Source organism: Salvelinus fontinalis, chromosome 12 (assembly GCF_029448725.1).
Source record: "Salvelinus fontinalis isolate EN_2023a chromosome 12, ASM2944872v1, whole genome shotgun sequence".
Lineage (NCBI taxonomy): Eukaryota > Metazoa > Chordata > Actinopteri > Salmoniformes > Salmonidae > Salvelinus > Salvelinus fontinalis.
In genome coordinates this window covers 12,650,518-12,676,158 of record NC_074676.1, presented here as the reverse complement: position 1 = coordinate 12,676,158, position 25,641 = coordinate 12,650,518, and the positions used below count along the sequence as shown (strand labels likewise).

At 41.9% G+C, this 25,641-nt stretch overlaps 1 protein-coding gene across 2 annotated transcripts in view; it reads left to right on the top strand.

The window, feature by feature from the left end:
- The window catches only part of LOC129866823 (protein O-mannosyl-transferase TMTC2-like), a 166,581-nt gene that overhangs the window by 58,729 nt on the left and 82,211 nt on the right, over positions 1-25,641 (top strand). For both annotated transcript variants that reach the window (XM_055939755.1, XM_055939754.1), the window contains exon 2: positions 13,303-13,882. In XM_055939755.1, coding sequence (XP_055795730.1) covers positions 13,303-13,882 — 580 coding nt within the window. The remainder of the gene's footprint in view (positions 1-13,302; positions 13,883-25,641) is intronic.

Genomic DNA, 25,641 nt, shown 5'->3' with positions numbered 1-25,641 from the left:
TGATATTGTCTGAGGCTTCTATTATAATCTCACTTATCATACATGTCAAACAGAGTGGAGGAACTATTCATCCCTGGCAAATGGGGATTTTCAGTGACCACAGTGTTTGTGTACTGTCTACAATGATCTACACCACAATTGTGACCGACCAATTTTTACATTGGATAAAAGTAGAGACTCTAGAAAGTGGTATGTCATACACTACAGTTGAGGAACAATGGGAAAGTAATTATGCCTTGAAAGTTGATAAACTTGTAATCTCACTTTTGAGAAAATAGCTCTTGACTGTTTTGGTAAACCTACTGGAGAGTTCTTCTTTGTCTACACCCATTCAGCATCGTTCACACCCTCTTAAGCTTTAGCCCCACCCATCTCTTTAAGGATTCATATGTGAAGCCATGTACAAAACAACCAAATATTTCAAGGTTAATTGGTTCGATATATTTTATTTGAAGTGAACCGCACAAAAAACAATAAAGAGCAAACCACACGTGAAGCTATGGAGTGCTCACAGGCAACTACACATTAACAAGTTCCCACAAAAACCCAGTGGGGAAATGGCTGCCTAAATATGATCACCAATCAGAGACAACGCTAAACAGCTGCCTCTGATTGGGAACCATACCAGGCCAACGTAGAAATAAAACAACCTAGATTACCCACCCTAGTCACACCCCGACCTAACCGACATAGAGAATAAAAAGGCTCTCTATGGTCAGGGAGTGAAAGTCTGACATCAAACTTGTCATTGTCGTTCTGAAAAAGTATAAACACAAAAATGACAGACTGCCCAAAATAGCCTAATTAGATTATTTTAACACCAATGAACCCACCCCTTTAAAATGAATTTAGTAAATGTCAATCTAGCAAACCAGGCAACTAAAAACAACAATGTTCTAAACAATGTTTTGGTTTGTTTCTACCTTGTTAGCTAGCTAGCTAATGTTAAGTTAACTTGCTATCCAGTTCAAATAATGACCATATCATATAGCTGACAACATCTTCCCTTTAGCTCACTTGTCTTCATTATTACAGGAAAATAAACTCACAACAAGATCATTATTTACAAGTTAATGGCGAGCCAATGACAGAAAATTGCTTATGGCTTGAGTGTGACAAAATAAAAGAAGGGCATTCTACCAGAGAATTTTAGAACTCGGACACGGTCTCATTGGCCTAACGTTATATCCTAATTTGACTTTGGTGCATGTTATGTTCTTCACATTACCGTCTCTGGTAAACACATACTATATCAAATAAAACCAATGTTTATTTGTCACATGCACAGGATACAGAAGATGTAGTGCAATGGTTACATGAGTAGTGGTGTCTTTTGTTAGCTAGCTTCAGAGGACACATGACTCGACCTTCGCCTCCCGAGCCTGTTGGGGAGTTGCAGCGATGAGACAAGATCGAAATTGGGGGGAAAAAGGGGGTAAAATACAATAAATAAATAAATATTATAATAATTTCAAGTGTATAATATCTGAAAATATAGCTAGCAAGACTATCGTACCCATATACATGGATGGATGCTTCTCCCTCTCTGTCACGGATGCCATTGCCCTATCTGAAACTCTTGACCTGCTGCACTACAGCCCCGTCGATGTGAACGGGGGCATGTTCGGCCCCTCCTTTTCCTCTAGTCGACGATCATCTCCTTTGCCTTGATCACACTGAGGGAGAGGTTGTTGTCCTGGCAGCACACTGCCAGATCTCTGACCTCCCCCTTATAGGCTGTCTCATCGTTGTCGGTGATCAGGCCTACCACCGTTGTGTCGTCAACAAACTTAATGATGGTGTTGGAGTCGTACTTGGCCACGCAGTCGTGGGTGAACAGGGATTACAGGAGGGGACTAAGCGTGCACCCCTGATGGCCCCCGTATTGAGGTTCAGCGTGGCAGATGTGTTATTGCCTACCTTTACCACCTGGGGGATGCCCGTCAGGAAGTCCAGGATCCAGTTGCGGAGGGAGGTGTTTAGTCCCAGGGTCCATAGCTTAGTGATGACCTTTGTGGGCACTATGGTGTTGAACACTGAGCTGTAGTCAATGAACAGCATTCTCACATAGGTGTTTCTTTTGTCCAGGTGGGAAAGGGCAGTGTGGAGTGCAATAGAGATTGCATCATCTGTTGATCTGTTGGGGCTGTATGCGAGTTGGAGTGGGTCTAGGGTTTCCGGGATGATGGTGTTTATGTGAGGCATGATTTTTCACCAGTAATTGAAAACGTGAATAAAACTGTAAATACATTAAGCTCCATACATACATACATACATACATACATACATACATACATACATACATACATACATACATACATACATACATACATACATACATACATACATACATACTGTATGCGCCCACAGTAGAATCGACATCACGATATACAGAAAATAAGGAACTTACTGTCCAAAGTTATTATTTGTAAGGAAAACAAGACGGAAGGCAAAGCGAGTGCCAGCAAGAAAATGTTCCAATTCTTGCAAGACTGCGCAAATATATGCATACTTGATCTGCGCAAACATGAGTGAAGTGCGGTGAAGTGAAGTTGCTTTGGGCTCAGTAAAGCATCAAACATAAATTGTCTCTGAAATGGGCTACTTCTATGTGAATTAATGAGGAGGCGGAACACACCTCAATTCAAACTATTGTTAGAAAATACAACTTGTTCGAAAATAGTTTGAAATTGACAAATTGAAACACAGCCTATAGATAATTAGCAGGCAGTGCGTGTTAACTGTCCTGTTGCGTATTAATCACATTTTGGAACAGTGAGTGCATTCTGACATCATGTGCATAAAACAACTCACGCTGGGGCGACTGTTAGAGATATTTGGAACGCACGTATGAAAAGGTTAAAGGTCTTGCTCACATCAGCTATGGGGAGCTTGATCACACAGTCATCCGGAACTGCTGGTGCTCTCATGCAAGCTTCAGTGTTGCTTGTCTCGAAGCGAGAATTACTGACCAGCTCATGTTATAGACAGAAGCCTGCTACATGGCAGACCAATCCGAACTCATCTCTCGGCATGTCCAGCCCATCCATTATCTCAGCCAATCATGGGAAGGTTCCTCTTTTTCCGTGGCTAAACCACCTAGGCTCGTAATTTAACAATTGTATTCGTATTTACAGATGGCGTACATGTTTGTTATTATGGCACATGAAAGTTCACATGTTCCAGAAGGCATTTCTGCCAAAGTTTACTTTCAAATGCCTCTCCGTGGAGTAGTGACGTGCGACATACGCCTAGTTTCCTGAAACAAATCACAATTACCTTCTCTGTTTGTCCTGGCTGACTGGCGTGTCACTAAACTCTCTCCTCCACTGACTGTATAGCTTGTGGTCCCAGTTCTCTTGTGGTCCCAGTCTTGCCAACTCCTATGCATTGTCACGCCATTGTCAAGACTACACAAACTGACAGCACAGATCTGAGACCAGTAGGCTACTTATAGGCCTACTTAATTCAATTAGCAAAATGGCTGACATTTATTGTAATCGGCCGCCAGCAGGTCATATAGAATTAAAAAAAATATATAATAATTGATGTTTAGCTGGGTGGTGCAGAAATTAATTGTAGTGATAATGTCACGTTCGTTATAGCGATGAGACCAAAGCGCAGCGTGATTTGAATACATCTTCTTTAAAGAAGAAAGAACACTGAACGAACTATACAAAAACAACAAAACGAACGTGAAACTATATAATAATAGTGCTGACACAGGCAACTAACCATAGACATACAAAACACCTAGACCAGTAACAACCCCATAAACATACAAAAACCCTAGACAGGACAAAAAACATATATCACCCTTGTCACACCCTGACCTAACCAAAAATAATAAAGAAAACAAAGAATACTAAGGTCAGGGCGTGACATTACCCCTATAACCAAAATATATTATACCTACAGCCCAAATGTGATGTTCTTTTAAATTGAAACATCTTTAATTATGGTAAAGTTTTACTCAGGAACCATTGTTTGTGATCAAGGTGTCTGTTGACAAAGATATCTAATATGATTGTTGTCTGAATATGAATTGAAGCAAATCAGCATTTACTCAGAACAGGCATACTTCTATATGAGTATGCAATAGCACTGAGACTTGATCATGTTTTGGTACTTTTGGCATATTCTTATCCAGACATATCCCATTAATAGTGTGTTTCTCTAATGCCTGATTTGTAATGATGACACAAAGGTTTATGTTTTTTTCTCTCTTTAGGCAAATTACTTCTGTGACTGACTGAGCTTTTTATTTTAATCTCTTACTTATATTAATAATTCATTTTTTCAAATTATATTTTTTGGGGTTTTGAGTATGTTGAAATTCAAAAGAATACAGTATTACAATTGATAAGACACCCTTTCTTCCACGAGTGAGAGTAAAAGTCAATCATAAAGATGTCTTTTACAGTAGTACTCATGTTCGGTGGTGTTCTTGTATAAGAAATATACAAATGTTTATGTTACACTTCCTTAACAGATACAGCATGTATTGTCATGATTTTACAAACAGAAGCAGTCCTCATAAGCACTTGAGCACAAAATGAAAGAGTCAGATTGCCAACCTTGAGAATTGGCACCATGAGAGTGGCATTAAGGTTTTATACTGTTCTATTGTTGACCTGTTAGCATGCCCATGGAAAGAAACATTACACAAAGGAGCTGGTGGAAAACCTGAGAGGAGAACACAAAGGCCTCAGTTGGCATTCGCAAAATACGGCTGTGCTCCTTTCAGATATTAAAGCAGGGTGATGACACATACTTGGCAGAGACGACATCACTTTTCCCAACTGCCAGTGCAGTTTTCCCTTGTTTTACATGCTGGCATAAAGTGGAAACGATTGTGTGTTGTTCTGAGAAGACCACTTTTTACAGTCATTGCTCTCCCTCTAAAATTGTCTCTGATAGCATACTGTATGATAAAAGTAAGTAGGCTGTTTAAACGTTTTTCAAAATGTTTGCTTGTCAACTTTACGTTCTTTAAATCTGACATATTCCTGTCAAAGAGGATGTGTGAGTGCAGCAGTTTTGATGTGAAACTCCATTCATACATCTCAGCTGTAACTTATTGGAGGAAGGAAGGAAACACACTGACAGAATTAGCATAGTCATTAATCTGCCAGTTTCTTCTGCAGTCCTTGGAAGGTATCTCTACTCGTATCTGGCTTCTGCTCTCTGATTCATCTGATTCATCATCCCATTCCAAATAGTTCATGGTACCCGTTAACCTTTTACTGCAGTGGCCTAAATCAGGGTCACACATAGTGTTTCTTGGTAGACTTAAAGAAATCTACTTTGAAACAAAAATATACACCTCACCAGTGGCGACTTATCATTCAGGGCAGGTGGGGAAGAGCCCCACCTGTTTTGAGCCCCATCTGTTTAGCAAAAAAAAGAACATGTTATTTTGGCGCTAATACGTGTCACATATCAGTTTGCAAACAATGTAATGTAACAAGTCGCCAGATGGAAGCCACTCCTCAGTAAAAGACACATGACAGCGGCTTGAAATTTGCCAAAAGGCACCTAAATGACTCTCAGACCATGAGAAACAAAATTCTCTGGTCTGATGAAACCAAGATTGTAGTTCTTTGGCCTGAATGCCAAGCGTCACGTCTGGAGGAAACCTGGCACCATCCCACATTTGTGGCCTGCTGGAGGTCATTTTGCAGGGCTCTGGCAGTGCACCTCCTTGCAGAAAGGCGGAGGTAGCGGTCCTGCTGCTGGGTTGTTGCCCTCCTACGGCCTCCTCCACGTCTCCTGATGTACTGGCCTGTCTCCTGGTAGCGCCTCCATGCTCTGGACATTACGCTGACAGACACAGCAAACCTTTTTGCCACAGCTCGCATTGATGTGCCATCCTGGATGAACTGCACTACCTGAGCCACTTGTGTGGGTTGTAGACTCCGTCTCATGCTACCACTAGAGTAAAAGCACCGCCAGCATTCAAAAGTGACCAAAACATCAGCCAGGAAGCATAGGAACTGAGAAGTGGTGTGTGGTCACCACCTGCAGAACCATTCCTTTTTGGGGGGTGTCTTACTAATTGCCTATAATTTCCACCTTTTGTCTATTCCATTTGCACAACTGCATGTGAAATTTATTGTCAATCAGTGTTGCTTCCTAAGTGGACAGTTTGATTTCACAGAAGTGTGATTGACTTGGAGTTACATTGTGTTGTTTAAGTGTTCCCTTTATTTTTTTGAGCAGTGTATATACATATATTTTTCAATATATTTTCCTTTATTATTTTCCCCTAACCCTACCACTCCTCCCCTAATTGGAGTAAACTAATAAACAACAACACTTAGGCTTCTACTTCCAGCTTATTCATACTATATACATTATACAGACACAGTGCATTTTGCAATAGTTATCTTGTTGTTTTTATTCCCACCATTCAACCCTTCCCATCTATCGCTTAACACCATCCAAATTGGATTTCTATATTTTTCAACTGTGATGTTTCACATAAGTTCTGAACCTTTCTAATCTGATAGTTTTTACAGATTGTAAATTAAAGATAACATTTTTGCTAAAAGTGTTATTATATTATAGATTGATTGACTATGACTTTTTAACCTCTCTGCGCTACGGATCCCTTTAGCTTAGCTTGTTGTTAATCCACCTATCATGTCAGATTTTGAAAATATGCTTTACAGCGAAAGCAATCCAAGCTTTTGTGAGTGTATAAATCAATGCTTGAACAGCTAGCCCCAAATTAGCATGGTCACGAAAGTCAGAAAAGCAATAAAATGAATCGCTTTCCTTTGATAATCTTCGGATGTTTGCACTCACGAGACTCCCAGTTACACAATAAATGTTATTTTTGTTCGATAAATATTACTTTTATAACAAAAAAACACAATTTGGGTTGCGCGTTATCTTCAGAAAACTACAGCCTCGTTCCGTTCGACGAAAATTCCAAAAAGTATCCGTAATGTTCGTAGAAACATGTCAAATGTTTTTATAATCAATCCTCAGGTTGTTTTTAACATACATAATCGATAATATTTCAAACGGACCGTAACCTATTCAATAAAAGAGAGAAAGAAAATGGAGAGCTACCCCTCTCACTCGCAGGAACTAATCAAAGGACCCCTGACTAGTTTTGAAAAATCTCGCTCATTTTTCAAAATAAAAGCCTGAAACTATGTCTAAAGCCTGGTCACAGCCTGAGGAAGCCATTGGAAAAGCCATTGGAATCTGGTTGATACCCCTTTAAATGGAAGAAAGACGGGAAATGAAACACAGATACAATTTTAAAAAATCACTTCCGGGTTAGATTTCCTCAGGTTTTCGCCTGCAAAATAAGTGTTGTTATACTCACAGACAATATTGACAGTTTTGGAAACTTTGGAGTGTTTTCTATCCTAATCTGTAAATTATATGCATATTCTACGATCTGGACCTGAGAAATAGTCCGTTTACCTTGGGAACGTTATTTAATAAATAAAAAATAAAAAATCTGACCCCTAGCGTCAAGAAGTCACCCAGTATTGCTATCTGCAGAGTTAGCTACATGTAAATGTTGCAATTCTTCAGCCATTCCTGGACCTGTGACCAAAAACAAGCTACATATTGACAGCACCAAAATAAATGATCTAATGACAAATGATCTAATGACACAGCAAAATCTGCAGACCTGGGAAGGTTGTATCCCCCATATATTTAAGAATTTTGTATAATCATTTAAATTGAAATTAAAGTTTTGCGTATCAGTTCATAAAACATGTGCCATGGAATCGGTACATTGAAAATATTTTGGGGGTCCATACATTGCAATTTCATTGTGGCATGATTCATACACACTCTTATTAAAATGAAAACACATTTATCATTTCAATTGAGCTTTTAACCATTGCATTTTCAAACTAGCCCTGATCAATCTCCATAATTTTGAGACGTCTTTGCAAAAAGGTATCCATATTTTCTGTTGCTATCTCTTTAATGTTGAGCCTTTTTGAGGGGGAAAGTGATCTTCTTCACTGAGAAGTTGTGGAGCTTGTGAGGGGAGTTAAAGGCGCTGCATGGTCAATCCGAAGTCTGCATTGGCCTTGCAACATTTACGGTGATATGGCCTCTGCAGATGTCAGGGCATTCATTCTTCTTGCACTTTGCAGAGCAGCGCAGAGCTGTTGTGAAGGAAGTTGTCAAGGAAGTGAGTTACTGTTTATACCGGACTTCCTGCCCTCACCTACAGTACCGTCAACCAATCAATGCGGCGCTACACGGAGCCCTCCGCATTTTTACAAAATTTGAGAGGCGCACGGCAAAAGCACTATGAAATTCAATTTGATCTCTGCTTGCCTCCGGAGGCTCCGCAATTGCGTCACACCATCAATACGGCGCCTCCGACCTTATTATTGGATCAAGCATGAATTGGCTCTTAATCACGGCTTTGATATAAGCACCAGACACTTTACTGAGTTTGTTTTCCTTTCTGGGTGAATCACACGCCTTTGTTTTGAAGAAGTCATGCACTACTCTGGTCTCAAAACATTTGAAGTCATGAGCTGCTATCAACACTGCTGCATTTGAGTTTTGTCTAGATCCACCACAACAATCACTATGAGTACCATCTTGCCTGGTGGATTAAGTTATGTACATACTAGGCCTACATAAAGTTGATAATGTTTCCTCTATGAGCTTGCATCGTTTATATGTTTTTCTGACTAGCCTGCTCTGTAGGCCTATCTTTTCTTGAGCTTTGGATGAACCTTCCTGTTAAAAGTGAACATTGAAATACTTAGTACGTAAAAAGTGCACCAGAATCTATGCAAAAACTTTGGCAAGCCAGAGTGATGAGGAAAAAAATATCTGACCGATTAAGTCACACAATACTCTTCCTAGAAATTGGGGCGCAGACATAACTTGGGTGGGACAGGGTGAAAGCCTGGGTGGGGTGTGAGGAAGTGAGAGGTGGTGCTTTTTCGGATTTCGCTTGTTAGCGGTCACATGATCCCGCCGGTCCTCTGGGAGTCGCCAGGCAGGCGCAGAAAGCGTGCGGGTGGCGAAGGAATGCACTCACGTCTGGAAAAGATTTGCAGTGCACAGAGAGGTCTTCCTGCTGCCAGCTTCCCAGAAAGATGTGCCCAGCCACATAAACCCAATCTTCCACTCTGCCAGGCAGGACCGGCAGTCCCTTTAGCCAGAGCTGAATGGGGCTGGATGTGCTGCGGTGATCAGGACCCACGCAACCATGCTGAACAGGATTAATTAATGAATGGCTTGCATTGAGAAACTGGCTATGATTAGACTTGCCATCATACAAATGTCTTAATTCCTCTGTAGACATCCACTTGGAGCAGTGGTGGGTAAGGAGACGTGGGTTATACGACCCCTTCTCTTATTCCCCTCTCTCTCTTTCCACAGTCTTCCATCCTCTCCCCCTGAGAGTGCCTGTCAACTGCAGTGGTGTAGGTGATCGCCTGCCTCTCTGACATGACATTCAAGAAGCTGACACTCGGAGAGCTGAACATGCAGTGCATTCGAAAGTAGTCAGACCCCTTAACTTTTTCCATATTTTGTTACTTTACAGCCTTATTCTAAAATGAAGGAAAAAAATCCCTCATCAATCCGCACACGTTACCTCACAATGACAAAGCAAAAACAGGTTTTTATACATTTTAGCAAATTTATTAAAAAAAAAAACATAAATATTACATTTACATACAGTAATTCAGACCATTTACTCAGTACTTTGTTGAAGCACCTTTGGCAGCGATTACAGCCTTGCGTCTTCTTGGGTATGACGCTACAAGCTTGGCACACCTGAATTCGGGGAGTTTCTCCCATTCTTCTCTGAAGATCCTCTCAAACTCTGTCAGGTTGGATGGGGAGCGTCGCTGCACAGCTATTTTCAGGTCTCTCCAGAAATGTTAGTTCGGGTTGAAGTCCGGGCTCTGGCTGTCCCACTCAAGGACATTCAGACACGTGTCACTCCTGCGTTGTCTTGGCTTTGTGCTGTTGTCCAATTGGAAGGTGAACCTTCACCCCAGTCTGAGGTCCTGAGCGCTCTGGAGCAGGTTTTCATCAAGGATCTCCCTGTACTTTGCTCCGTTCACCTTTCCCTCGATCCTGACTAGTCTCCCAGTCCCTGTCGCTGAAAAACATCCCCACAGCTGCCACCACCATGCTTCACCGTAGGGATAGTAATTGGCCAGGTGATGAGCGGTGCCTGGTTTCCTCCAGACGTGATGCTTGCCATTCAGGCCAAAGAGTTTAATCTTGGTTTTATCAGACCAGAGAATCTTGTTTCTCATGGTCTGAGACTCCTTTAGGTGCCTTCTTGCAAACTCCAAGCGGTTGTCATGTGCCTTTTACTGAGGAGTGGCTTCCGTCTGGGCTCTTTACCATAGAAACCTGATTGGTGGAGTAGCGCAGAGATGGTTGTCCTTCTGGAAGGTTCTCTTATCTCCACAGAGAAACTCTGGAGCTCTGTCAGAGAAACCATTGGGTTCTTGTTCATCTCCCTGACCAAGGCCCTTCTCCTCCGATTGCTCAGTTTGGCCGGGCGGCCAGCTCTAGGAAGAGTCTTGGTCGTTCCAAACATCTTCCATTTAAGAATGGAGGCCACTGTGTTCTTGGGGACCTTCAATGCTGCAGAAATGTTTTGGTACCCTTCCCCAGATCTGTGTCTCGACACAATCCTGTCTCTGAGCTCTACGGACAATTCCTTTTGACCTCATGGCTTGGTTTTTGCTCTGACGTGCACTGTCAACTGTGGGACCTCATATAGACAGATGTGTGTCTTTCCAAATCATGTCCAATCAATTGAATTTAACACAGGTGGACTCCAATCAAGTTGTAGAAACTTCAAGGATGATCAATGGAAACAGGATGCACCTGTGCTCAATTTCGAGTCTCATAGCAAAGGGTCTGAATACTTATGTAAATAATGTATTTCTGTTTATTTTATTATTTTATTCATTTACAGACATTTCCTAAGACCTGGTTTGCTTAGTCATTATGGGGTATTGTGTTTAGATTGGCATTGGTTTTTGGAATTTTATTTTGGTGCCAGAGCTGGTGAGGTTTCAAACAGTATATAATGTATCTGTCCTTTCTGCCACCACTTTAATGCACAATGGAAAAAAGGCACACTTGTCTTCCAAATGGATTAAAGATGTAATTGAACCATAATGCCTCTGATGTGAGCGCCTTGTGCTGGAGTGAAGATCTCACTTGACAAATTGGATAAAGAAAATAAACTTGTATATCAGAGTCATGAACCAAAGAGAGATCTTACTCTGCCAGTGGTGAGCTGCCTGGAGGTCCAGAGAAACCCATCAGGCTTGGGTTCAAATACCATTAGAAATCTATCATATACTTTCAGCATTTGCTTTAGCCTGTCTGTAGAGCCAGATGGGTGGGGTTGGCACTTTTGTGACTATTCTATTGGTTCGATTGTGCCAGGCAAGCGCTATCAATCCCAGCTCATGTATATGAAATTATTTCCAATAGTTTTGAAACCAGGTCTGAAACCAAATGATCTGCTCACTGACATGTCAGGCATTTTCATTACATAGAAATATCTCTGGCTGATTATCTTTGCCTCTCCGCTTCCATATAGGCCAGGTTGGTTCTATTAATTTCCCCCCAGATCTATCATAAGGAGGGCTATCTGTCCTCGCCCTGTCAGAGGTAGTTCATTTAGCTATTTGTTGTGGGTTGCAATCTTCATACCTTTCCCTTTTTCAACAACCTCATCTACTTTCTGGCATAGCCATATTGAGAAGCAGGACAAGATGGCTGCTATTTGCGGCCATGTAGGACAATGCCGGGTAAAAGTTCTAGGTTTAAGAGCTACACAAAGGCAGCGTTTTCCCCAAAACAATTATCCATAGATAAATTATTCACCTTGATTCATCTGCCGCCGTGGCGCATTTCTTTGAATTCCTTGTTTGTCTCAGTCCGTTATTGTGTGTTGTGCAGTGTGTGCCTGTTTTCACCCTCTCCTCGCTCCATGTCTAATTGCGTGTGCTAATTGTGCCCGCCGTGGGGACTCATTACAACCTGTCGTTCTCGGTATGTTATCACACGTGTCATATCCTATCCATCAGGCTTTTTAATTACGCGGTGGCATTCTGTGTTATCATGCACCTCCTCCTCTCTAAGGAGGCTCATTACATAGCCATCATCTCCCCGCCTGCTCCACCTGCCTCCCCCTGTCTCCCGCCTACTTCCCAGACACACGGGGTTCAAGGTCTTGTGTCAGTGCCGGTAACAGCTAGGTAACAAAGACGCAGACATGATCTGCTCCGGTAGGGGGCTAATAGCACATCTTCCAACCCTCACACCTCGCACAGCTTGGGCCTGATGTATGGCCGTCAGGGTCAAACACTCAGGCGCAACCCTGAACATCAGCCATGGGGAGGGGGGACAGTACAGTACACAGGCCAGGGTTGCCCCGTGGTGGGGTAGCTACTGTACATGCACAGCATGGTCTCTCCATGAGTGTCCATGGCCCCTCAACACCTTATTATGCATGGCCTTAACACTGCTCTCTAGTTTGCTCTCTCTAGTCCCTCCTGCTTTGTAATCCCTTCCACAAACATATTTATTCATCCGTCCTCCCTTGCCTCTCTCTCTTGACACAGTGTGGCGTGTCTGTGTGTGAGATACCCAGTACTCAACGGTTGGTAAACACAGGGCTAGCTGTGATTGACACGTCTTTGGTCCCTGGCTCCCCATGCTCCTTTATGCCAACATGGCATTCCCCCCCTCTCTCTCTCTTTGTTGCTTTATTTGTTTTTGGTCAAGGGTGTGGTACATGCGCCTCTGCAGTCCCTGAGTCCACACAGTAAGAGCCTTGGTGAGCACTCCTCTCTCTGCTTACTCAGACTTTATGTCGGTGAAGGCCACAATACCACTCTCAAAGAAGGTTTACTCAAGTTTCAAGCTACAGTACTTATATACAGCAATGTATCACACTCAGAGGGGTGATCACACATCTTTACATGTACATCAGCCTTCTCTGTGATGGGTTGTGTCCCTGTCAAGCATGAGCAGGTTTCAAGGTGATTTGATTTCTGTCTAAGGCTCCTATCTTTGGGGCATGATAAATGACCACTGCTGAGTTTGAAAAAAAGCCAGACATTTCTTTCAGTCCTTGCAATTCTACTGAATGTGATACTACAGTGAAAACATACTGTGTCATATTGATTGAATTGACTGAAACGCCAGTCCCAAGCGCTGTGGTGGCATTGCCCTTGATCAGGTTATCTATAAGCATGAGGATCATTGCACATGCATCTTCTAACCCCTCTGTTTTCCATCTGCCCACAGCCGTGCGATCAAAACCAATCAGGATCTGCTACCAGAGACTCCGTGGATCAACATCTTCTACGATGACTTCTGGGGCACCCTGCTCACCCACAGCGGCAGCCACAAGTCCTACCGGCCCCTGTGTACCCTCTCCTTCCGCCTCAATCATGCCCTGGGTGGTCTGGAGCCCTGGGGCTACCACCTGGTCAACGTGGGCCTCCATGGGGCCGTCACGGCCCTCTTCACCTGGCTGGCCCGCTTGCTGCTAGGAGAGGGCCTGTGGAGCTTCCTGGCTGGGTTATTGTTCGCCTCGCATCCCATCCACACGGAGGCGGTGGCGGGCGTGGTAGGCCGTGCCGACGTGGGCGCCGCCCTCTTCTTCCTGCTGTCTCTGCTGTGCTACGTGCGTCACTGCGCCCTGCGAGGGGGCCCTGCGGGGCCCTGCAGGCTGGGGGCCTGGCTCCTGGGCAGCCTGGGTTGTGCTGCCTGCAGCATGCTGTGGAAAGAGCAGGGGGTGACTGTATTGGCCGTGTCGGCACTCTATGACGTCTGCGTGTTCCACCGGCTCAAGTTGCGTCAGGTCATCATGCTCTTCTACAAGGTAAACAGTTTGTTTTTTCCCATGTATCTGATTTCCTCCTCTCTCTCTCCCTTTGGCAAAACCCTGGCAAACTGCAAAGTGGAAAGCCAATCTATTCACATGGGTTTTGTTGTGTGGAAGTATGCCTGTGTAATGTTTGCTTTTCATTAGGATGTAATTTGCAAAACATTTTGCCATGTATGTGCAGCTGTGTGATCCGGAATGAGCTGCTGTTTTGTCCTTTGAATGCAAGGAAATATACACGTGGGGAAGAAAAACAAAGGGAAAGTAGGCTATTTCTATATACTTTTGTGTATTTGGATACAAACTCAAAGATACACATCCGTAAGTGACTGTCAGAGCAGTGACGTGAGTTAGGGAATCGTATTATTATGGAAATAGGGTCATGGGAAGCTGATAAGGACTTTTGTCAGTTGAATTTGAATTCTGATGGTGCCTTGCTGTCTGTCGTCTTGTGTACAAATCCTACATTATCCTTGAACAGTGTCATGATCATTATCCATCGATTACTCCCCTTGTGACACAATTTGTTACCAAACACATATTAGATCTCGCTTTAGTAATAAGTAAACAATCAAAACGATCACAGTCTCAGGATTTGTTAATTCATCGTCTGTCACTATAATGTAGTGCATGTTATTGAGATGAATGATACTTTAAAGTGACATAATGATGATGAGGCGGTACTTTGTTTACATGTAACACGTTATCATTGGAATTAATCTTCATCATGTGTTTTTAGCGTGTGTTTGTGTAACACTTAGGGCCTGTCAAACGATTAAATAATTGTATTGAGTTAATCACATGGTTTTCTGTGCGATTAATTTGATTAATTGAAACAAATATATATTGTTTAAATTTTACCATAATTAAAGATGTTTCAATTTAAAAGAACATCACATTTGGGCTGTAGGTATAATATATTTTGGTTATGGGGGTAATGTCACGCCCTGACCTTAGTATTCTTTGTTTTCTTTAGTATTGTTGGTTAGGTCAAGGTGTGACAAGGGTGATATATGTTTTTTGTCCTGTCTAGGGTTCTTGTATGTTTATGGGGTTGTTAGTAGTCTAGGTGTTTTGTTATGTCTATGGTTAGCTAGATTGGTTCTCAATTAGAGGCAGCTGTTTATCGTCGTCTCTGATTGGGAACCATATTTAGGCAGCCATATTCCTTGAGTATTTCATGGGTGATTGTCTATGGTTAGTTGCCTGTGTCAGCACTATTATTATATAGCTTCACGTTCGTTTTGTTGTTTTTGTATAGTTCGTTCAGTGTTCTTTCTTCTTTAAAGAAGATGTACTCAAATCACGCTGCGCTTTGGTCTCATCACTATAATGAACGTGACAGGTAAACACAAAATAAATAACAACAGATCAGCCAGGTCTGAGATCATGTAAAATATCATACAGCTATTAGATTTAGCCTAGGCTACTTATCCATGTTCTTCAACTAGATCACAAGCTGCTACTACTAGAATTGGGATCATTTGCTTTAATCTTTTAACCTGTTAACTACAACAAAACCAGTAGCTAAATTGAATGGATGTCCTGTTCCGATTTAAAATCATTGTGGGAAATTATTTTAAACAAGAGGCATTCATCCATGGCATTGTAAACATTCTCGTTTGGTTAGCTAGCTAGCTAACGTTAGCATTTGCTAGCGACTTCTGTGCAAAACTGTGCATAACTAGACGGCTAGCTTTATTGTTGCTCAAAGCTGCGTGCATGGTGGATGTTTAAGCACCACAGACCGCTCTACAGGAGCTGTTACAGAAGTCAGATCTTCAGTATGAAACGCACAGAGAATCTCACTGCCGACAGATACTTATCACAGTGGTAGGTCGTTCTACCTGCTTACTGCATGCCGACCCGGTAGTGACGGACATGCCGTTTCTACTTGTAAATTCGTAATGCTTGGCCAACAACTTGACTTTGAGCCAATCAGAGAGCACGAACCAACACTTGGGGGGGGGGGGGGCAATAGGGGTGACAACAAAAAGGAAAAAAAGAGGGCATTTTCTCTGTACATTAAATGTCATGAGCCAGTCACACTTCATATGCAATGTAGGCTTTGGGATGGTAGATAGCTAAGTGCACAGACGCATTGCACACCATATTAAATACTTCCTCCAAGCTAGCTAACCACTGTCGCTAGTATTGACATTATAATTAAATCACAATGGATTTGTTTCCATGAAACAGCTGCCTGTGTTAGCTGCCGAGTTAGTGCAGTGTAGCTAGCTATGTTGTGATATCTAGCGAATACGAGAATGTTAACTAGCTAGCTAAACATTTCGCTATGGGCTGGCACTGGCAGTATGGGATCATGGCGATTGAATTAAATTGTTTCTTCGTCATCTTGCTAGGTAGTTATCTACCTGTGGTCATCTGGCTAGTATCAACAAGGGCTTTCTACAAAATAGAACATTGGAATATAGACCATAGGCAACACACATGGAAATGCATTGCAAAACAACGTTACTGGCGCCTTCTGGTGTGGAGTATTTTAAACCAGGCCAAGTGGCTGACGACTTCAAGGTCAAATCAAACTTTATTTGTCTCATGCCCCGAATACAACAAGTGTTGTAAACACAAAAAGAGATTGACTGCTGACACTGTTCAGAGGAAACATTTGACTATCATACCGGTGTGTCTGAGCTATTCATTTAAGCCAGTTTGCTACAGCAGGAAAATAATTCTGCAGCAACAGGACATGTGGATGATAGATTATAATTGTTGTGTATATAATTAAACTTCAGAAGCCTTTTTAACTAAGAGCCTATATCTGTAGCTGCTGAGACTGAGAGCACACAGCACAGCCGAGTACGTTTTGTGCTGCTCTTAAAAGGGTCAGTGCGGAAACGTTAACTTTTGGTTGAAGAAATGGAGATGAGATGAAATGTGTGAACTTTTTGAACGTTTTTGAACGTTAACTGTAAATAATGCGTTTGACAGCCCTAATAATATTACAGGAATAGAAAAATAAACCAAGTAAAGCCTTTATACCTACACAAATCAAAGATAAACAGGAATGAGAATCTAGCCTAGTCTTACATTTTCCTTGTTTCTTTTTGAGCACAAAGCCATCATCAAGTAGCCTTTTCTTCTACTGCGCCCTGTCACAAATGCTTACCGTCTGCTGTCGAATCAATGTGACTTCCACAAGTCTCTGCACATCAGGCCAAATTGAACAGGACATGTGCACAAATGTGACAAAAGGGATCCAAGAAGTGCCGATGGCACTCCAGGATGCTGACTCATACAGGCGATGTACAAAGCCCATTTCTGCGAGGGGGAGAGTTGGTGGGGGCGGAGGAGAGGGAATGACAGAGACAAAAAATAGAGAAAGAGAGAGAAAGGAAGAAAATCTAGCCATTCTGTTTTAGTGCTCATCATAGTGTGAAAAAGTGAGCGAGGCCCCTAGCTGTCTTCGTCTCCACACGGGCCTCTCTCATGATTTAAGCCTTAACAGAGCCTTGGTGTCCTCTGGAGTATGGCCCATACATTGACTGAGGCAGACAGGCCTGCTAATAGTGTGACAGGCCTGGCATTTCCGGGAGAACGCAGTGCTAGGAGGGCTACAGGAGAGGATACTTCATATCTGACAGCTTCTAAATATTTGATTAGAAACTCAACACACAAACACACCTCCCCTGCCAATGCAGGCCGATCTACTTGCACAATGCTGTCATGGATGGGCCAGAGCCTATGGATTATCTTATGCTTTGCCATGGTGTTGATGAATTGTCTAGGAAAACACCTGTGCGCCATATTCTATGCATATGACAAGTAGATCCCATTTACTGTCAAATCAGTTGAATACATCTGAGGCTTGTGACGGATGTTTTGTCTGCAGTGCCATCTTTGAATTGGCCATGATGGAGTCATGGGGTCTACCTGCACCTGCTCAACACTTAACATAATTTACTCTGAGGGAGGAAAAGGAAGGAAACGTCTGTATTTAGATCAACATAGGACAGCAAACATTGTGAGGCTGTGTTCTCTCCCTGTGCTGTTTCAGATGAAATAAGGAATAAAGGATAGAATGCTTTAGAAATAAGTTGGGCTTTTTGGTGTGAATTTCTAGTGCAGTATCACAGACTCACTGCATATCTTTGAACCCCGGCACAGAGGAAACAAGCAGGGGAAGTTGACAGATCACTCCCATCACTTGAGTGTCGTTAAGGCTGGCAGGTCTCATGTGTTTACAGTATGTACGGTTACAGTATGTACGGTTACTGTATGTCTTTTTCTGCGATAACGACGCCAACTCATCTGAATGAATGTTGAAACCTGATTTCAGATGTCTACTTCGTTAGTATGAATGGGACAGGCCACTGTCATTAGGCCAATGTCCGCCTTACGAACCTATCAGCCTGTGTATGCGTAAAGATCTGGAATGGACACAACAGAAATAAATATACTTTTTCACAGTCTGGCCCAGAGATATATCAGGTGATGACAGTTGAGCCGTTAAGCTTTGTGATGAAGAACTTCCCATCGTTAAGTGTGATAACAGGCCGTTGTGGAGGGATACAACTAGGGTTGCAAAGGGTCGGAAACTTTCCGCTAAATTTACAGCATTTTTCCTGAAATTTTCCATGGGAAGTTAATCCCGGGAATTTTGGGAACTTTGCTTAAATTCATGAAAGAAGTTGGCTTATAACAGTGAACCTTTTTTTGTGGGATACACATATGGCAATTCTAGGTCTTGTGACTTATTTTGGTTAAACTATCCCCAATTCAATGGAATTGCAACCCTCTGCATTTTCCATCACATGTGAGTGCACTCTTCCGTCACATGTACAGCTGATTCTCAAGATCTTGCACACTAATGAGATGCTATTGAGCCCACACTACTACACTGTCTGAGCCAAGGACTACATGCTTTCTGGTAAGTTTTGATTACGATACTGGGTGGGGTGAATATATTGTATATGACATACATGATTTTTTTGTTAACTAGTAAATAGTAGTCTACAGCAAAGTGTGTTTAAATCCTTTTTAACTTGTTAACAATTTCTGCGTGTTAGTTTTTGCTACCATGTGGGTTTTAGCTTGCTTGAGACTGCTATCTAAGGAGTGTTAATTCACCTGTGTCCATACATGTTTCATTTTTTTTTTTTATCTTACAAAGGAGTTGTTTAATCTAACTGCTTAACTATTTATCTGTACATGGAATTGTATTTTTTTTTAAATTAAAAATGGATTCTAATCTTTACAGGAAAATGCCACAGGCATTATCTGATGTGTGAAGACATTTCACTGCAGTAAATGTATAAGGAAAAGCTGTGTACATTTGCAAATACTGTGCCAAATAATATATGAAGAATGCAACAAAGATGCAGAAACATCTGGCCAAGTGCATAAAGTTCCCTCATCGCTCACAACAAGCAACCTATGACAAAAGTCCCGCTACTTCTATTCGAGGTGAAAATGATGAATCAGACACCTTATCGATAGCAACAGCTCATGGTCCTCCTGGAATCAGAAGTTTTTTTGACTCAATGGAGGAACGTAGTCAGAGAAATGCTGATGAATGTCTTGCTCGAGCTGTGTATGCAACTGGTTCACCTCTGATGCTCACAGGCAATGTGTATTGGAAGATATTTCTGAATGTTCTTCGCACAACATACACCCCTCCAACCAGAAATGCTTTATCTACTCATTTGCTGGATGCAGAGTTCAACAGAGTTCAAGTGAAGGCCAAGCAAATTATAGAGAAAGCAGACTGTATTGCAATCATTTCTGATGGGTGGTCGAATGTTCGTGGGCAAGAAATAATTAACTACATCATCTCCACCCCTCAACCAGTATTCTACAAGAGCACAGACACAAGGGACAACAGACACACCGGTCTCTACATTGCAGATGAGCTGAAGGCGGTCATTAATAACCTTGGACCACAGAAGTTATTTGCACTGGTGACAGACAATGCTGCGAACATGAACGCTGCTTGGTCTAAAGTTGAGTAGTCCTACCTTCACATCACACTCGTTGGCTGTGCTGCTCATGCATTGAATCTGCTCCTCAAGGACATCATGGCACTGAAAACAATGGATACACTCTACAAGAGAGCCAAAGAAATGGTTAGGTATGTGAAGGGTCATCAAGTTATAGCAGCAATCTACCTCACCAAGCAAAGTGAGAAGAATAAGAGCACCACGTTGAAGCTGCCCAGCAACACCCATTGGGGTGGTGTTGTCATCATGTTTGACAGTCTCCTGGAGGGGAAGGAGTCTCTCCAAGAAATGACCATATAACAGTCTGCAGTTATGGACAGTTCCATCAAGAGGATCCTCCTGGATGATTTTGGAAGAGAGTGGTAAGCAGCCTGAAACCTATAGCAGTACCCATTGCACGGATTGAGAGAGACAATGCCATCCTATCTGATTTTCAGACTCTGCTTGCAGATGTAAGAGAAGGAATCCGTACTGCCCTGCCCACTTCACTGTTGCTCCAAGCAGAGGAAACTGCAGTTCTGATATACATCAACAAGCGTGAAGACTTCTGCCTGAAGCCCATACATGCCACAACGCACATGTTGGACTCCAAGTATGCTGGCAAGAGCATCCTGTCTGGTGCAGAGATCAACAAGGTCTATGGTGTCATCACTACCGTGTCTCGCCACCTTGGCCTGGATGAGGGCAAGGTTCTTGGCAGTCTGGCAAAGTACACTTCCAAGCAAGGGCTTTGGAATGGAGATGCAATATGGCAGTCATGCCAACATCTCATCAGCCACCTGGTGGAAGGGATTTTGTGGATTTGAGGCTCTTTCCCCTGTTGCCTCCATCATCCTCCAAATCACGCCAACATCAGTCGTTTTAGAGCGCAATTGGTCCTTGTTTGGAAACACACACACAAAAGCGCGCAACAGGTTGACCAATACAAGGGTTGAAAAATTAGTGGCCATCTGGGCAAATTTGAGGCTTTTTGATTCTGACAAAGAGCCATCCTCAACAAGGTTGGAAAGTGACAGTGAAGATGAGGCCTCAGAGTCTGATGTTCAAGAGGTGAACATTGAGTAGGTCCAGGGAGAAGACATGGAAGCCTGTGAGGAAGACAATCAAAGCTTTAGTTTCTAGACTCTCATTTTACAGATGTAAGTTGAAAACGTTTTTGGGGATCATTCAATAGTCCCTTTCTTTTGTTGTTCAGTGAAATCATCCCATGTGAAGAGTCAACTCATTTAATTAAAGTTCAATTCATAACTAAATAGTTTTTTAAATTTCTATTGGAAAGATTTAATCATTTGCAATTATGTCTACTTATGATAAGGTAAAATGTTTATGTTTCCATATGATATGGTAAATATATCCAATGCAAAAAACATCTACATTTAAATTGTATTAATATGAATTTGCATATATTTCTGTGTAACGCTTCTCGTGGGCTGAAGGAAGAGTGGACCAAGGTGCAGCGTGGTACGTGTTCATGATAATTTATTAAACCTGAACGCTGAAACAAAATAGAACAAAACGAAACAGTTCTGTCTGGTGCAAACACAAAACAGAAAACTACCCACAAAACACAGGTGGGAAAGGCTACCTAAGTATGGTTCTCAATCAGAGACAACGATAGACAGCTGCCTCTGATTGAGAACCACACCCGGCCAAACACACAGAAATAGAAAACATAGAACACAAAACATAGAATGCCCACCCCAACTCACGCCCTGACCAAACCAAAATAGAGACATAAAAAGGTCAGGGCGTGACATTCTGTTAATTCCCATATATTCCCGTCAATTCCCATATATTCCCGTGGATTCCCACGGAAAGTTTCCACCTCTGAATATTCCCCAAAATGTGCAACCCTAGATACAACGTTTAGGAAGTGTGAGAACAGGCCGTTGTGGAGGGATACAACGTTTAGGAAGTGTGAGAACAGGCCGTTGTGGAGGGATACAACGTTTAGGAAGTGTGAGAACAGGCCGTTGTGGAGGGATACAACGTTTAGGAAGTGTGAGAACATGCCGTTGTGGAGGGATACAACGTTTAGGAAGTGTGAGAACAGGCCGTTGTGGAGGGATACAACGTTTAGGAAGTGTGAGAACAGGCCGTTGTGGAGGGATACAACGTTTAGGAAGTGAGGCTTGGAGATTGGAGAGAAATAAGGTATTATTTAAGGTGTTAAAGCTCAGTCTGCCACTGTGTTTCATCTAACTATTACGGTGTCCATATTAGGACAGCCTCTGCCTCAAACAGATGAGACTGACACCAACTCCTTTTGAGGCTGAGGCTGCCATAATATGGACACTGTAAATCACTCATTCTCTCTCGCCTCATCTCTAGATGACATGTTAACATGGTATTGTACATTTTCCTGTATACTCTCAGCTGAAGTAGGTTGACATTTCGAAAACGTTATCGGATCATGAAATGGGTTCCTTATCTGATTGTGGCTTTCAGTCAATTACATTAACGTTTTATATCCACTGCAACTCTCCCATTGTGTCATTATGTGTTCTCTGTGCGGTTTCGGTTTTTAAACAACTAATTGACCGAATTATTTTAATTCCATTTAGTTCGTTTTTTTTTTTCTCCTGTGAGCGCAATGCCTAGTTTCTCTAGAGATAAATCAGATCAAGCCCGAACTGTGCGATGTACAGTGGTTCTTTCTTTAAAAGTTTTGAGCTTATGTCGCGACCGTTTGTGACTCATTTCCGCCAGGCTAGATCATAGCTTTCACCTAGATTCACCTTTCATGTAGGACGATATATATCAAATTAATTTGATTAATTAGGATTTATGTTTTTGCGCGATATTCCAAATGCTTGTATTGCAAGAATCAGTAAAAAAATAAAAAGAATTAGTATTTATGTCCACTTGTTCTCATGTTGTCTTTTTGGTCTCATCTCTTTCGCTCCTTCTGTGCAGTGTGCACCTTCCCATTTTCACACACACACAAAGCCCCTCCCCCTGTCACTCACAACAACAAAGATGAGAGATCACTTCTTCCTCTCTGACAAGCGTTTTCAACTCGCTATTTGCATTTGAGGTTTGGTCCAACAGTACCGGTCATGTCGACACTGAAATACATTGAGACATTATTTTACTGTAATAAAGGAGAAGTTAATCTTTCTAATGATTTTTATGTCTCAACTCCTCAAATTGCACACAGAGAAGACTCCACTAAAACGGGAGGATCAATGAATATTGATTCTGGAAAATGAATGCTCAGTTTGTCACGCACGACATTGCGGTACCTCTAGCAGCATTTTGGCCAAATACTGTTATACTAGTTGTCTAGTCTGAGTTCTATAAATGTGCAATAAGCATAAAACACAATTATGTAAGGAATTGGCAACTGGTTTTCTCATTCTGGGAAATAAGGTAGACCACTCGATTTCAACATCTGAACAAAGTGGACAAGCTGACATGCTGTTCAAACAGTTGGAGCTGGACATACTGGTTTGTTCATAACAATTCAACTGTTCTACCTTGTAAGCTAGAAACTTTCAAATGAAATATAAAGATTAGCTGGCTACTCACTAGCACGTGGGCTTGCGTTTGAGAGATTGTCCATGAGACCTGTGTTCATTTTCTATAATACCTGCTACAAGAAGTTAGTCATTATTAGTGAATGTGCATTATGCATGGTTCTGGTTAAACTTGTAACAAAAAGTGAATTTTCACAGATAGACTTGAAAGCCAGAACAGTGATTTTTGCAATAAACCAGGTTCAACTATTTTGTTAAAATAATAAAATGATGGTTGTGGAAGGCTTATATTTAGCCTAGGTATAACTTCACAAGCCCTGAATTCATTAGATTATTGCTGACTGTTTGAAATGCAGTGTATTTAACTGAGTGACACGGCGGTCTAAGGAACTGCATCTCAGTGCTAGAGGTGTCACTACAGACACCCTGGTTCAAATCCAGGCTGTATCACAAGTGGCTGTGATTGGGAGTCCCATAGGGCGGCGCACAATTGGCCCATCGTCGTCCGGGTTTGGCTGGTGTAGGCCATCATTGTAAATAAGAATTTGTTCTTAACTGGCTTGTCTAGTTAAATGTAAAAAATAAAAATAACATTTAAATGTACAACAAAGCTTATTTCTTCTAGATATACACTATATTGTGAATCGACCATAGATTTTTTTTTTTTTATCTAGATATTATTTTTAGGCCATATAGCCCAGCCCTACTTTAATGTGTACTGTGGTATCTATGGCATGGATATTTTGGAATGTGATCTCTGTGCATAACTTTTTGCTGAGTAGCTAAGCCAAAGGTTTAAATAAGATTTATACTAACTGCTAAAAAAATATCCCTTGATTTCAGTGTGTATTTATTGTGCCACTAATAGAGGATGACCAGGCTATAACCGGTGTCCATTTGTTACAACATGGAATGACACATGGGAATAATCTCAGCTGCTCGAGGCCAGCATTGTGTGTATGTGCGAGTGCATGTGTGTTTGTCTCCAGTCATTTCCTCTGAGTTAATGGAACCTGGACAAAACTAGAACCTGGACCTTTTCCAGCCATGGCCTGCCAGCCAAACTCAAATGCCTGCAGCAGAGGTGCTATTGGCACACTATGTACTGTATAGTGCGGATTCTACACATTCAGCGCTGACATTCAGTCCCCGCTCTCCATCAGCTCTGTATACTCTGAAAAGCCGGACTGACCACTCAGCAGGTTTTATTTATTGCCATTTCTGTCTTGCTAAATCATTGTCCACTCTAGTCTATGCCAGTGGCTGGCCACTGGTCAACTTTTCTAGCTGTGGTTTCTTCTTGACAGATTCATAATACAGCCTTTTCTGTCTATAAAACCAGCCAAAGAAACTGCCAACACATTGCTATTACTAGTGGGTGATGAGAGAGAGAGAGACAGAGAGAAATAAATAAATATTTTTTAAGAAATAAAAGAAGTGACTTTTAAAGAGAGAATGTGCGTGACTAATGTGAATGGCTCTCTCTCTCTCTGTGTAGCCCAGTTTTAGCTGGCCCACCCTCCAAGAACACAAACCACTGGTGTACACTGTACCAGGCCCTCGTCCACACAGTAATCAGCCATGTGAAAACCCCTACAGATTTCATCACGTTTTATTGGAGCCTTGTTGTTGTTGTTGTTCCTTCCATTCCACAGGTATGAGTCTTGGCACCTCCGAAAACACCGCTTTATTTGAGCCTAATTTCTTGGAGCTGCTATTCACATGCTAATGTGTTTTGTCTCTGCCAGCATTAAGTGGCTGCTGTCCATGTCTTTTTACACCTTGGACGACTTGCCGCTGATTGGTCAGTTATGGAGCCCTGTCACACAGATGCAGGGGAGAAAAGCATGTTATTGAACTGAAGACGGAGAGGTCCATCACTCTTACTTTAGCATGTGCTATTTCCTGGGAAATGACATGATTTTTTCCCAGACCATTTTTGTATGCAAGCTACTGTTAGCACTGAGAATACATGAATATAATTTGTTTTTTCTATGCCTTTCTTCGAAAGAAGGACACAATATTATTTTACCCTCTTTTCAGTGAGGTCACATCAAATGTGTCGCTGCTGTCAACCTGAGACGGCCACCATTTGGATTTGTGTTTAGGCATGCTAAAAGAAAATTCCTTAATATTTAAAATGTCATTGGTTTCAATGATTGTTAGACACATTGCAGGCATGTGGATTTTAGATACTGTAGATATGCTAATGCAGCAGTTTGAGCACAAGACTGATGATAAACATAAATCATTGATATGCTTAGTATTGTGTTCCATTTTCTTTATATATAATGTGCTTGTTGGAATGATAGATTTC